This window comes from Leguminivora glycinivorella, chromosome 12 (assembly GCF_023078275.1).
Source record: "Leguminivora glycinivorella isolate SPB_JAAS2020 chromosome 12, LegGlyc_1.1, whole genome shotgun sequence".
Taxonomy (NCBI): Eukaryota; Metazoa; Arthropoda; class Insecta; order Lepidoptera; family Tortricidae; genus Leguminivora; species Leguminivora glycinivorella.
Genome location: NC_062982.1, coordinates 5,154,725 through 5,171,097, shown reverse-complemented (window position 1 = coordinate 5,171,097; position 16,373 = coordinate 5,154,725). Strand labels below are relative to the sequence as shown.

General features: G+C 37.6%; 2 protein-coding genes across 2 annotated transcripts in view; both read left to right on the top strand.

Moving 5' to 3' along the window:
• The window catches only part of LOC125231852 (netrin-B-like), a 326,574-nt gene that overhangs the window by 144,191 nt on the left and 166,010 nt on the right, over positions 1-16,373 (top strand).
• Positions 1,670-6,413, top strand: LOC125231848. The gene is made up of 2 exons (XM_048137426.1): positions 1,670-1,888; positions 5,900-6,413. The coding sequence occupies exons 1-2, from the start codon at positions 1,731-1,733 to the stop codon at positions 6,405-6,407; spliced, it is 666 nt and encodes a 221-aa protein (XP_047993383.1). The 5' UTR covers positions 1,670-1,730; the 3' UTR covers positions 6,408-6,413.

The following is a 16,373-nucleotide window of genomic DNA, read 5'->3' as shown; positions in this document are numbered from 1 at the left end:
ATACTTGCGCTTGTTTTGTTCAATAGGAGAGTTTTCAGTATACAATACATGCTAACTAGCTACATAGCAGGAGAATAACAAGAGCTTAATATATTATATTAGGACCTGTATATAGTGTAGACTATCGCCACAGATTACTTTATGTATAGTACTTTTCATTGTTAAGCCACCTATAGATAGGCACAACTTGGCAGGTGGGTTAAGTCAGAGGTTAAAATAACGTTAATTTTGAGACATATAATAACGTTATTGACCTGTAAGAAATAACGATTCCTTCCAGCGTCCTTTGGTTTTTCAAAATAAATGATTTTTCAATAGGTACTTGCTATTCATCTTGATTTCTTCGGGTACAAACAAATCTTTAATTAACACCTTCAATTTCGGTCCACGTTCACCATAAACTCAGTTGATACTCAACCGCCGTATCATAAGTCCCCAATATTTGTTACTAGCCACCGCGGCCATGACTCGGCTCTTTACATTTTTGTATTTTTTTTTATAATTAAAATCATAGTAACAATTCTTTGGAGTTCATATTCAAGCATCCACAACCCGGATAGCCCCTCAACATTGGTCTTCGAGCCTCCAAATCAAGAATCAGCGAGTAACTACGAATTAACTGTCCAGCCAACGTGTCCGTGCACCGCCATTGTCACAGCGCAGTTAACTATTCGAAATTACAAGCTAATTACGTCGAGTTCGCCGCCAGAAACAAGATAAGTCCACTAAATACCTACTACAAGAAGGGATCTACAAGCCTATATGGACGGATTTAAGGAAACGCAAGCCCAGGATTACTAGAAACCAGCTAAGTTCCCAATCCACTCCCTTTCTTACATTAGTGCCTACTTAGGTATCATACCTACTATAGAAACTAGATTACAAACTAAATCTTAACTTAACTTCATAACAAACAGTGTATTTAATATAAATCCTCATAAGGCGCAGCTATAGATATCTACTTAGCCATCGTTATCTAGTGCCAGCTGCAGCTAACGGTAAAAAATCACATGTTTACGCCGTCAGTACTAGTTGCCGGCTTATCGAAATAACAAGTAAATTAAATCAAATTCAGTGCCTATTGTGATTAAAGTGCAGTTATCTCAATATTTAGTGCATAAAACAAGTACATTACGTGTTTTTTCAACAGATATACTAGTACACAAAGATATTAGGACCTAACGAGTACATAGTGCTAATTATCTTAACTAAAACTACGAATTACAAGTAAGTGTTGTTTACATTCATTTCCTGTTGGTTGTTTTGCATTGCAGTGTCGTTTTTAAACGTAAAAAATGACTGAAGCCATTCTAAAAGAAAATATTAAGCGTCGTGGTACCTGTAAGGCACAGTTGACTAATTTCAAAACCTATTTGAGTGAATTACCAGAAAAATTAACTCCTCATCAAAGGTTTGAGCTCGAGCTGCGTATTTCGAGGTTGGAATTAGTGTTTAACGACTTCCATGACGTGCAATTACAGATCGAATGTGCCCATGAAGAAGCTGCCGAGCAATACTCCCAGCGGAATACTTTCGAGGCAACGTACTACAGCAGCATCGCTCGCGCCCAGCTCCTGCTGAGCGAGGCGGAGGGTCCTGCAGGCAGGAGTACTAAGTCACCACCAGCCGATATGCAGGTGACGGATATGAAGCGCACAAAGGTAAAATTGCCTGAAATCAATCTAAGTAAGTTTGATGGTACGTACAGTCAATGGTTGGAGTTTCGTGACATGTATGAATCTATGATTCATAATGATACTAGCTTATCCGATATTACGAAGTTTCATTACCTACGATCTTACTTAGAAGGCAGTGCTTTACTAGTTATTAAATCGATCGAATTTAGTGCTTCGAATTATCAAATCGCATGGGAGCTTGTGTGTGACAGGTACAATAACAAACGTTTACTCATTTCTAATCACGTTAAAGCGTTATTTAACGTATTTTCCGTACAAAAAGATACAGCCTTTCAGTTACGCAGGTTAATTGATACTTTCATAAAAAACCTAAAGTCCTTACAAATATTACAGGAACCAGTTGATAAGTGGGATACATTATTGACTTATATCGTGTGTACCAAGCTCGACAGCCAAACATTATTCGAGTGGGAAAAATACAAATTAACGTTAGAGGGCGATTCTAACACATTTGACGACTTAGTCAAATTTGTTAGGATGCGAGCCGATTTACTAGAAACTATCGAGCAAAGAAATGTTAGACAAGAGAAGCCGCGAGCCTTGGTCACTTATGATTCGCCTACTAAGACGAATACTATTAATAACAATACTAAATCGTGTCCCGTATGCAATTCGAGCGTTCACAATATTTATAATTGCAAAGCGTTTCTAGATTTGAGTGCACAAGATAGGGAGGACAAGGCCCTAGGTTTAAATTTGTGCCTCAATTGTTTACGTCACGGGCATCCTACTAAAAAATGTCGTTTGAGCCCGTGCAGAGTTTGCAGGAAAAAACACAACACTATTTTGCATACAACTAAACCGTCTGCGAGCGATAACAGTGTACCTAGTACGAGTACCGCGGTACCTAGCACCAGCGGCATCGCGCTGCCTGCGACGGCCGCGGCCCCTCCCCCTGCGCCCGCGCCGGCCGCGCCCGCGCCTGCTGGCCGGGCGGGCGGCGCGGCCGGCGCGTCTGCGCCGGTCGGACTTGTTTGCGCCGAGGACGAGGAGCCGGAAGGGGTATTGACGACCGCTATAGTTGACGTGCGAGCCGCAAACTCTAATATTTATCCCGTACGTATTATGCTTGATTGTGGTAGTACTTCTAATTTTATTACTGAAAGGTTGTGCAAACAGTTGAATTTGGAAACAAAAGACGTTTTTATTTCAATTACAGGACTAAACGAACATGAATCTATTTTAAATAAAACTTGTACGGTTGACATAAAATCAAAATACAATGATTACTCCATGGAACTAAAATGTACCGTCATACCTGTAATAACTAGGCCCTGGCCATGCGAACCTATTGATTTTGAAGCCTTCAATATACCCAAAAACATCACGTTGGCAGATCCCACTTTTTACGAAAAATCAAATATTGACCTTTTACTAGGAAACAAGGTGTTTTGGGGTTTATTGGGCTCAGAACAAATCGAATTAGATAATACAAATTTAATTTTGCATGAAACCAAACTTGGTTGGGTCCTAGGCGGTTCAGTACCAGGCATGGCGGACATATGCGGGTTTGCACACGCACAAACTATTACAAATGTACAATTACAAGATAAAAATAACATGGAAAACTGCACTATACAGAAACAATTAGCGCGCTTTTGGGAACTAGATTCTATAAAAAATGATTTTACCTCTTTGAGTGTCGAAGAAATGGAATGTGAACAAAGTTTTGTACAAAACACGACACGTTTACCTGACGGTCGATTTTTACTTACCATTCCACTCAAAGAGTCGCCTAGCCTATTAGGTGATAGCTACTGTTTAGCAAAACAAAGATTTCTTTCGTTAGAAAATAAATTACAAAGAGATCCTATTTTAAAACAATCGTACACAAAGTTTATTCATGAATATATACAATTAGGTCACATGAGTGAATCACATTACGATAGGTCGCAAATTACCTATTTTGCGCCACATTTTGCCGTGTTGAAAAGCGACAGTATTACTAGCAAGTTAAGAGTCGTTTTTGACTGTTCAGCAAAGTCGTCATCTGGCTATTCCTTTAATGACTTGCAGAAAGTAGGCCCTACTATACAAGATGATTTGTTTTCAATTTTAACGCGTTTTAGACAACATGACGTGGCCTTGACTGCAGATGTGGCAAAAATGTATCGCCAGTGCAACGTCGTTGAATCACAACGGCCTCTGCAACAAGTATTGTGGAGGGACGACCCCTCCCAGCCTATAAAAACATTTCAATTAAATACCGTGACTTATGGTACATCGTCAGCGGCTTTCTTGGCCGTCCGCTGTTTGCGGCAATTATCGATTGAATGCGATGATCCCGTTATTAAAGAAATTATAGCTAGGGACTTTTACGTTGATGACCTTATATCCGGGTGCTCGTCAACAGAGGGCGCCACTAGGATCTACACAAAACTTACAGAAACCTTGAATAGTGCTTGTTTTCCACTTCGAAAATGGAGATCAAACGACACTAGCGTGCTCCAAAATATAGCTAATGACAAGACTGATGGCGCCGAAGGAAACCTGGACCTATGTCCTGAGCATAGTTCCAAGGTTTTAGGTATTACATGGAACAGCGTATCCGATAACTTGTGCATCACAACCAATGTAGACCTGAAAGGCTCTGTCACTAAGCGAAACATTTTGTCAACTATTTCTAAAATATTTGACCCTTTGGGTCTAGTAGCACCTACTATTTTAGAAGCCAAGGTCATGATGCAGAAGTTGTGGTTGCACCAGTTGTCGTGGGACACAGCTGTCCCTGACGAGATACGAGATGTTTGGCAAGCATTTGTACTTACGTTGCACAATCTTAACGAAGTACAAGTCCCCAGACACGCTATTTGTCACGGTCCTGTCAATTTACAACTACATATTTTCGTAGATGCGTCTGAAGCAGCCTATGGCGCTTGCGCATACGTGCGCTCCGTGAACGAGAACAACGAAGTAGCTGTCAACTTGCTGTGCTCAAAGGGGAAAGTGGCCCCACTTTGACAGCCAACGAAATAGTGCACAACAAGTTATGGTGGAACGGTCCACAATTTTTATCACAGCCAGAGCACGCATGGCCTCAACTAAAATTAAAATTAAATACTAATAACTTACAGAAGTTAAAACTCAAAACACATGCCTGGTAGTCAATTCTGGCACTGATGAGCCGTTTCCTTTCAGTAAATTCTCAGACTTGAAGCGCATGCAACGTATCTTTGCTTACATGGCGCGATTCATTCATAACGCGCGCTTTAAGAATGATAAGAGAAGCGGCCCACTCAGCGCTGAGGAATTAGACTATGCGCTAAAAAAGTTAATACTAATATCACAAAAGGAATCGTTTTCTACAGAATATGACAAGTTAAAATCGGGAACTTCCATTAAAAAATCTACGATTTCGTCACTGAACCCGTACATAGACACAACCCGTACACAGACCTTGACTTAATTAGGGTAGGTGGCAGATTGTCGAATTCGGATTACGAATATGATAAGGTTCATCCGATTCTACTAAGCAAAAATCATCGTATAACTAAATTGTTATTCGAATGTCAACACAAAGCTCTCATGCACGCCGGTCCCCAGCACTTGCTTTATTCAATCAGGGAACGGTATTGGCCTATTGGGGGGCGCGGTATCGCGAGGTCGATTTCACACCAATGTGTGACTTGCCGTCGTTTTGGTGGTCGTACCGTAACTCCAATCATGGGCAACCTACCCAAACAAAGACTTCAACCGGGCTCTCCCTTTTTAGAAGTCAATGTTGACTACGCGGGGCCTGTAATGATGGCCAATGGCAGAGGGCGTGGTTGTCGTCTCATAAAGGCCTACATTTGTATCTTTGTGTGCTGCAAAACCAAGGCCATACATATCGAGCTGGTGGGCGACCTGCGCACAGCTAACTTTATTGCCGCTCTCAAGAGGTTTATTGCTCGCAGAGGGAAACCTTTAGATATTTTTTGCGACAATGGCTCAAATTTTGTAGGCGCTGCTAATGAGCTCAAATTTTTTATTGCACAAAATGCTACTCACATTTCTGACGCTATAACCTCAGAATCAATAAATTTTCATTTTTTGCCTCCACATGCGCCACACTTCGGTGGATTACACGAAGCCGGTGTTCGCTCTATAAAACATCATTTACGCCGCGTACTAGGATCGGCTAATCTAGTTTATGAGGATTTGTATTCAACACTGACTTACATTGAGGCACTTTTAAATTCCCGACCCTTGACCCCACTTAGCTCGGACCAAAATGACTTATTGCCACTCACACCTGGCCACTTCATCATCGGGCGAAGTATGACGGCGATCCCAGAAGAAGACCTTACTTCACGCACCAGATTAGTGGACAGATACCAGAAGATTCAACAGCTTCGCCAGCACTTCTGGGCACGTTGGCAACTAGAATATATAAGTGAGCTTCAGATTCGAACTAAATGGAGGCAGTCGACGAACGGGCAACTAGAGATTGGGACCCTCGTCGTTATCAAAGATAAGCAACAACCTCCAATAAAATGGCTCCTAGGGAGAATACAACGAGTCTTCCCAGGGCGCGACGGCGTTACCAGAGTCGCAGAGATTCAAACTGCCACTGGATTGCTGCGCAGAGACTTTACCAAGATCTGCCCCTTACCCGTGGACACTACAGTTGAAGACGACACTTCAAGGTCCGCCGGCATGTCGCGTACCACTCCAACAGGGCGACCGCGGGGTGAGGTGACAGCGGGGAGCAGCCATCTTCGGGATTGACTTACTTACTAGCGACCGCGGCCATGACTCGGCTCTTTACATTTTTGTATATTTTTTTTATAATTAAAATCATAGTAACAATTCTTTGGAGTTCATATTCAAGCATCCACAACCCGGATAGCCCCTCAACAATATTTGCTGCAGCCTAATTTCCTTAATAAGGCGCTGCCATAATGGCCCAATAACTTAATTATACAAACGTTATTCCCATTCCTTATATCGCTATTAAACCACTTAAAGGATATCCTTGAGAACTTTAACCAGTATAGGTGAAGAAAGATCAGAATAAAATGGGTGTTGATGAATGGTTGAAATGAGCGACCAGCTATGAAAATACAGGATGAAATGATGTTCCGAACACTGAATTGACCGAGAAGTTTTAATAAAAAAAAAAATCTTTTAAGTTTCTCACGACACAGTTTTGGGGATTTTAACGGTACCTGTTACAGTGCTTGTAAAGTTCAGTACAGATTTTCAAGGTCATATAACACTAGTTCCCCGAGAGCTCGACTCTCCAATGTTCTCTTAACATTTAATTTCCTAAGGCGTACGCACACTGTAGACGTTCCGCCATAAATTTAATTGCTCTTAAGTAATTTATTTCGTTATTTATGAGAAGGTCAAAGTGCTTTATTAAAGGAAAGGGCTGCGAGCGATTTTTAAAAGCTTTTATTTCGACATTGTTAACTGAGTTAATGAGAATGGACAGGAATAGTTGTATTTTAAATAGTTTATGATTGTGAACCGTTGTTTTTATATGAGTTATTCAGAATGGGTAACGTTATTTTTGAAAACGGTAACGGTTATTATAACACGCATACCTATTTCTCATAAAACCGTTAAAAATATCAAAAACGTTCGATAAAACCGGCATCTTTCCTGTAATCACTGCAGAAGTAAATTTGATACTTTACTTACGATTTTTACCAAATAATTTTAATGAAAGGAGGCATTAGGTAGGTACTGAACTATGGCTAAGCTAAGATAGGTAGGTACGAGTATCTAGGCTTAAAGTTCAATATACTTCAGTGTAGTGCAGAAATGTGCTCAAATCAAACATTTTACAAATAAAGATCTAGAAATACCAACATACTGGAAATCTACTGAACAAAAGCACGAAATACAATGCAGTGTGTAAATCTAATACCGCGAATCTCGGTGGTTAGTATAGGACATGCATAAAATGTAGATAGGTATTAAAGTCTATGGCTGGCTTAAACGCCCGTAAGGTTTACACACTGTATTATTATTCTTCAAAATATTTATTTTATTCCGTATTGAATTTATTTTAACATTTTACTTGTTACAAACTACACTAACCTCTTCACAAGCCAATTGCACCGCTGATTTCTGACCTCCCCACCCACACGATCCTCCAGCAAACGGGGTTCCGACGAGACGTTAACAATTACGGGTTCCGTAGAGGGTTCCATACTGTCAAGGGTTCCGTATTGTGCGGTCTGATTTACGAGGGCTTGTTAGTATTGTTGTAAGAGTTTTGAATGATTCACGGTTATTTTTCGGTTATGATTTCGGTTAGTATTGTTGTTTCTGCACAGTTAATGTTGGAGACAGAAATAATGATGTTATGAGACACTTCAATTCAAATTGTGTTGTAACGACGTTGCACAAAATATTTTAGTTAAAGGATAAAAATTGTCGTTAACCTTTATTTAGTTTATAAAATCTTCGTACCTACCAGTAACTACAGGGTTAACTAGCTGCTGGTCGGCCGTCATAGGCACAGAAAAAACTTACATTGACAGGGATATAATTCATTATTTTTGATTTTTATTGAGGTCCCGATGTTTCGACGCAGTTGCATGCATTATGATCACGGGAAACTAAAGACGGCGGGTGGACGTCAAAGTTGCGTAGATAGCGCGCGATCTACTCTCATTCGCGCGCGTCGGCTGCGTTCACTCTCAGCGTTACCACTGGTCGCGTTCACACTCGTTGGTCTGTCCAAACACACTACACTCACCGTGTTACTACGTTTGTTTGTTCATCAAAAAGGTAATGACGGTTTATATCCCGGTCAATATAAGTCTTATGAAACTAACCGTGAATCATTTGAAACTCTTACAGAAAAAACTGTTTTCCTGTACATCTCTTTACGTATAGATGCTTCTTCCTGGCTAATTTATTATGGGATATCGGAAGCGAGTGTGACGAGGTAAACTTTTTTGCAAGTGATGCAACACCTGTCGTTACATATTGACTAAATGAAACGGCTTCAAGCCGTAAAAATGCCCATTAAGACGATACAGGACAGGAGTGGTGAATTCTCCATACTATCGCTCTCGACTATTTCCTCCCTGGTTTTTGAAGATAGAGCAATGATTTTTTTCAACCCAGATTTTTTTTTATCTGTGGTCCGTTTTTATTTTCAGAGTCCACCAAAAATTTCCAAAAACAGCCTTAATGATTATAGCGCAAAAAAGGTCTGGTATTCAAAATTGGTAACAGTTAGCCAAAAAAACGAAATGGTCGGACACAGATAATTTCATTGTTATTCAGATTCTCAAATTTCGTTACCTACTTAATCAATCAAGTTTTGAAGGAGGAAACAGTCGAGAGCGCAACCTCGATTATAAACATTTTTATCGCAATATCTTTTAACTGATTTGTTCTTAATGGACAATTTTTTCGATAAATCTATTTAATAACACTAGTATATTAAACTAGAACTCCCTAATTAAAAGGAGGGGTCCTTGCCATGTTAGCATTTTTGCTCCTGTATCGTCTTAATTTAAAGTTTTAGAAGCTGGACTGGACTAACTGTGATTGGCTAGATTTTATTTAAACAAAAAGTGGTTGGTATATTTAGGCAACTGTGGACTAGACCAACTTTGTTATAAGGCAACCTGTAACGGGTATATAACAAAACAAAAAAATTAAAAGAAAAAAATCTGTTTTTCCGAAATTTTCTTAGGTACCTATGTAGCCCATAGCAAAGTGGTTGTTTGAATTATTATTTAATTAACGGGTAAAAATTACGTATTCATTATCTACTACCGCTGAACATCCATACTACATAATATTATAAATGGAAAGGTGTGTGTGTTTGTCCGTCTTTCACGGAGCGACTAATTGACGTGATTTTCTAAGAGATAGTTACAGGAACGGAGAGTGACAGGATACTTTTTGTCTCTTTCTAACCCCCCACTTTCCTAGAATAGGGGGTGGAAGTTTGTATGGAGCATTCCGCAATTTTCGAATTTAACGCGAGCGAAGCCGTGCGCAAAAGCTTGTAGTGTATTCATATTTAAAGTCAAATTAACATTATTTTACCTTTTTTCCCAACGTGGGGACCAGTGATTCAAATGTTCAAACTAGGGCTCGCGGTCGTGACCGTGTATCGTGAACACGTAGCCGTACGTCCGTTGCCGTGATACACGGCAACGGATTTCTGGTTCGTTCGTCACGTGAAATTAGATCACGTGAAATTAGGGTACGTGAATCCGTGTAGATCCGTGTAGGCGTGACACGGATTCACGTGACACGTCCGATCAGTTCGCCAGCGGCGCGGCGTTGAGTGAAGATACGATCGGATGCAGTCTCTGAGAGGTATGAATAAAAATGTATCGTGAGTTTTCTTATGCGTAGCTCTTAATTATTTTTCAATTAAATTTTATTTTCAATAGCATGGTTTTTCAAATATTAATATTCAAATATAACCAAACTATAAAATATCCGGGTTTTTCGATGGGCTTATTTTAGAAGTGGTTATTAAACTTATTAAAACCCCAACGATATCGGTAGGTTACCTTTTGTAAGGGTAACTGCTTGATTTAGTAACCGTTTCAGATAAGTAGAGTTAACTTAATTAACCTCTTATGAAAACAAACCCCAGTCATTTCAGTTATTTATATTTACTCTACCCATGGTTTTCAACAGTTGTAATTCGAAATTCAACTTATTATTGTATAACCACTATGTTGTTGAGTCATAAAATATCATAAAATATTTCGTCGTCCATTATTAAGTAACGTGACATCAAAACAAGTTTTAAATTTCGATAAAATATTTTCTCGACAATTACTTAGGTTGTCCAATGTCTCATTCATAGAAATGTATTTAAAACTTAAGTTTTCATATTATTATATATAAGATAATTTGCACTGCTTTCATTTACATATTATTGATTATATTTAAAAAATGGACTTACTCGTACTAGTTTGATGTCATGACAGAAGATTTCAAATTAACTGATGTCAAATGCCTCGCGATAGATCCTGTAGTGCCACCACGACATATCTTATCGTGGCATATCTCCACACCAAACTTCTTTTTATTGTTAAGAGATTCAAACATTAACAGTAACAAAACAACAACGACCATAACTTTGAAATTCACAGCTAAAGTAATGCTTCAAGTATTGATCAACTGGGATCTTACAAGTGACTAATTGAAATAAACTAAAATTCTAAACTGCCCCGTCCAGATTAAATAAAAAAAAATCCCAAGAAATAAAAACAACACATCGCTCACTTCAATCAGCTTCACGTACAAAGACTACTCGTAGTGCTCGTAAACCTTATAGTCTTTATTACCACGTGGTTGAACTGCACTTATTATCTACAAAATACCACTATAATTATCTTACTTAGCTGACCTCGTTCGTTAAACAATAGAGTGCGTTAACAGAATATGGTAATTATTACTACCTAAAAGTATTCTTTAATGTGTCGAAACTGATAAGAACTGCAGGTGTGATTTTTTTTTGTCTTAGCCGTGGCCCCGCGCACATGTATTCATATTTTTTACCTGGAGTATAGTCATCATACGTTCTAAAGATTCGCAGAAACTTGCTCTTTTGTTCAGCTACACTGCCGTTTGCCTTGTTTACACTTAAGATTACGTCATATTCTTGCATAGTAGCAAGTTTAAATATTCATTAATTAAATCCACTTGGTAGGTAAATCACTTTTTATAAAAATCTTTTTAATTTTCATACATAATAAAATTAATAAATGACAGAATAAGAAATAATAAGTGTGAAAAGAGTATAACATAATAAAGCCTGACCAGAAATATATGACTACGCGCCATGTTGCGGAATTTCATTAAAACTATTTATATACTATTTACTCCATACTATAATAAAGTGTCACCACATACAGGTCAGCCTTTAAGTTAGTGTCAAGTATCTGACGGCACATGTCAAAATAAACAATATTAGGATGTAAAACAGGTTGACATTTACCATATAGGATATAGGAGGTGTAATGCAACGGGCAGTTCGCTAGTTTTGATTTCAATAAAATCGAAAACGGAATAACGCCATAAATCACTTAATTAAAATCATCTTCTCTATCTCTACACCTTATAAAACAAAGTCCCCTGCCGCGTCTGTCTGTGTGTTCGTGATAAACTAAAAAAAACTTCTGAACGAATTTTCATGCGGTTTTCACCTATGAATAGAGTGATCCTTGAGGAAAGTTTAGGTATATAATTTGTTAAAGTTTTGTTTGAATTGATTGTAATATGAAAATTTCTAATCGAGTCGGACAGAATCCCGCTGGCTGAGAGCTTTAATCGAAAACGCTGCCCAAACCGTTTGAGCTATATCAAAACAATGTATAGGGAAATTGTGTATCTCTAATAGGTCTACAAAAAAATCCGCGATGGTATATTATGTCTATCTTTTACTGATAACTTATTATAACCATTTTTATGATAATCCTCCTGTTCAAACCAAAAGATCTATCTTCGGACCGGTGCGCGGATGTTGTGAGTGCTGTTTGTCGTGCGGTGGGAAATAAACATTATCTAAAAGTGGGTAGATTATATTTATTTGTCTACCCTGAACATTTATATAAATTAATATCGGGTAGTTTTGTGGTGTTTACATCTCCAGTGACACTTTGCTGGGACGCCAGTCTTCCGCGACCACGGCCAGTGCAACCTGGCCGAAACGTTGGGAAAAAAGGTAAAATAATGTTAATTAATCGCTTTCGACCTGTATGTGACTTTAAATATGTGTACAAAGCGCGAGAACTTAAAGTGTTATATGTAGTAGTGTATTATATAATACTCGTGGAGATAATCAAATATTTGATACCTAAATCTGTTACAATATAATTAACAAATCAAATTTCGTCTACGTTACACAAGTATACATATGTATAACAAGGATTAACTTACAAGCTAAATTGATTAAGTTCGCGATCAACTGTTGCGCCAGGGCTGTCACTTGCAGCAAATTAATTTATGCTTGTAAACTTAGCTTAGCTGACTTCGTAGTTCGATGTATTGGCTTATGGCAAGCTTAATTTAATGTTGGTACAATACAATGCACTAGGAGGTATTTCGGCAAAACATGTTTACCTCTAATTTGCATCAGCGTTGTTTAAAATTATAATTTACCAATTGATTAATTATCGTATTTCTTTCACAAATAAAAACCATAAAGTACAAAAAGTGATTGGTCATTCAATTTCTACCACTCAATAACAAAAAAAAAATATTGTCTTCGGTTACCGCAGGTTACTCATGAAGTAAAACTATGGAAACGGATTATATCGTGTAGTTTTTCTATGTTCAATTCATCCGAATAGTTTCGATACTTTAATATTTCGTGGTCAAACAGTAACTAATAGCGTAAATTGTTTCGTAATTCATCGGATAATGACATCCTATTTCAGCATTCTAATGAACCATGACCAAAAGCTAAATGATTCAAAAATATACCGACATAATCCATTTCCATAGTTTTAACAGAAAAAAAATTTAAAAAAAAAAATGTATTGAATGAAATTATAAATGAACATTTATATTTCATCCCATACATTTTACGACTCACTCTCTGTTTCCGCACTTGCATACTTCTAGGTTCTTGTAAATAAATCGTGTAACATTATAATAATTCATTAATTTGATTTCGAGTTCCATTTATAAAAACATGTTTAAAATCACAAGATTCGAAAATTGTCTTCTTTTTATTTTTGGCAACCCTACCGCTAATGATGAATAGTATTGTAGAGCGTGTAATGCGAAGTTATTAATTAAGTGGCGGGTAATTAATTCTACACGACTCTACCTCCATTAGCAGCTCTACTCAGTCACGCATACGGTGGATTTGTTTCGTTAGCTTTTAATATATTGTGTCATTCAAGATGACGTCCAAATTCGACAAATTTACCAAAGGCATGCGCCATGTTGAATGGCTCGCTGTATACAGAGTGGGGCCTGTAACAAAGGCGAAGAATTGAACTCTAGGCTATTCTCCTTATACTGATCAACATTTGTTCGGCGACTTTTAAAAATAACTTGTATTTTGATTTTTATCACCCTTGAAAGTTTTTTCTAAGGGGTAATGTATTGCGAATTCTGTTAAGTCTAAAGTGTGACAGACAACGTCAATGACAACAATAATGGCGTACATTGAAGCTAATATTTATTTTGTATGAAAAATTAAACACTTCATAATTTTTAAAAGTCACTGAACAAATGTTGATCAGTATAAGGAGAATAGCCTACAGTTCAATTCTTCGCCTTTGTTACAGGCCCCACTCTGTATATGTTGTGTAATATAAAGTCGTTAATTGTGAACAAATGAGATGGTACCACAGAATATATAATAGTACAAATGATATTATACACGGTAGCCTATTTGGTTAATGAATTTAGGCAGGGGTCCGACCGCCGGCGATGAGCAGGAATTGAGCTAGTTTTCTGCGTCAATGTGATCATTGTGATCAAAACACTTGTTACTCGCTAGTCAGGTATTCCTTTAATTTTCTACAGTACAAGTTGTTTTTAACCCCCGACGCAAAAACGACGGGGTGTTATGTTTGACGTGTCTGTCTGTTTGTCTGTCTGTCTGTGTGTGTGTCTGTCTGTGGCATCGTAGCTCCCGAATGGATGAACTGATTTCGATTTAGTTTTTTTTTGTTTGAAAGCTGAGTTAGTCGGGAGTGTTCCTAGCCATGTTTCATGAAAATCGGTCCACTATATCGCGGTCGGGATTTTTTCAAAATTTTAATTTTGTGGTTAGGTTATTGGTAATCAAAATCTTAGATAAAAATATTTGTCATTGTTAATTCGTCTGTAGGTAAAAAAGCTTATAACAAAATTGAAATTTAAAAGCACAGTTTGGCTTTAAATGCCAAATAGTGACATGATTATTATTTATTCCCTTTCAAAGTATGATTTACAAGTACCACAGGTAGTCCTTTCCATGGTTTGTTACTTTCTGAGACGTCTAAAAATAAATGTCTGCTACATCGATTCAAATACCTTTAGTTTACATTACTATTTCCGTCCCTGTTTGATACACGCTTCCCGAAACCATAAAAACTCAACATATTTCGTAGTAAGTCAACATTAAATCAGGTACAAACTTAGCAAACTTACATTACCGCCCAAAACTACCTTATTTTCAAGTCGTAAGCTATAATTTTGTATGTGACAACGTTACAAACTTGTTTTGCCACAGAAAAGGTAAATTTGTGGAGCATTTAACACCAGGTAATCGTCCATATTGGAATGTCATCCATTTTTTTTTTCGCTTCAATGGACCACGGAGTACGGCAGACTGCTCGGCAACAAAAACTTTTTTTTCGAAATGCGACTGGCCATTCATAAAAGTTGCTTTCGATTCGATTTTTAAAAGACATAATTTTGTGAAAGCACAACTGGTATTGAATCTTATTTTAAGGGTAATAGGAATCGATTTTTATTTATTTATAAGAAACTGAATGATATTTCTTAATTTATGTAGTAAATAAAATTGAGTTCTATTTCTATCCGATTGGGGTCTAATTTTTTAAATGCACTCTTTTTTTCGTTTTTTTTTTACTAAAGCCAGTTTGTTTAGGGTATTAGGGATGTAACCAAGCGTCACTTTTGTGTGACGTTACTATTAGCAGTTTTGAATAACAATACGTTTGGCGAAGCTTACCGCATAACGTTATTTTTTTTAATGGCATCGCGTTCCTGGCGCATTCAGCCAGCCGAGATATAACGTTATTCTTAACATGTAAACGCCTAAGATAATTTGATTTAAAATTCGAATGGTCCTTTTACTTCCGTATGAATAAATTTCTTTTGATTGTTGACTGTTTTTGTAAGGCGGTTTCATCATCAATAGTTATGATGATAAAACATCCTTTAACGTTAGATTTATTTTTTATTGCGGTAGCAGCCCTGATAGGTGCATTTATGACGTGCGTAACTAATTTTTTTATCATAAATAATAAAATAAACTCGTATTCTCTTAAAGATTGTTCAAACAACGAGTATAAAATTATAATAACATACATTTAGGAGAGAAGAGAAACGTTAAGATACCGGTTACTGGTATAATCTTTATTATAATGATCGTATATTTAATGAAACTACGGTTGTACTCAAGTTATTACATTTGCTACTGCTGCGACATGTTTCGAGCCAATTTTGGAGGCCCCTCTTCAGGCATAAGAGTTCACGCGGCGGCTAAACTCCGTGCGTTTAACGTCTATAATGATCGTCTATAAAGTATCTTTGTTTACAGTAATATATTTACATTTGTTATAGTTTATGGCATACATTGCAAGCTGCAGCACGCAGGTGAAAACTATCGCGAGGTCAGTGCCCATCATACCAAACAAACAAATCTTAGGTTTATGAACCTAAATATCTAACCCCCTTATCTATAAACATACACTAAAGTTATCAAGCCGATAAAGTTTGTCCCTTTCTGACGTATTAGTGTGATAGAAAGGGACAAACGAACTTTATTGGCTCGATATTTTTAGTGTACGTTTATGAATAAGGGGGCTAATGTTTATGAAATCTATCTGCGAGTAGCGAGCTGTGTGGCGGTTGGGGATTCGGTTGTAGAAAAAAAAATGGTAACACCGAGCTTTGGTGTTGCGCGCTTTGATAAAAGCGTTCCGTTTTAGGCTTCTCTTTTAAAATCTGCTATTCGACTAAGCTTGAATCGATTTAAGATTAATACAAAAAAATGTAATACCTGTG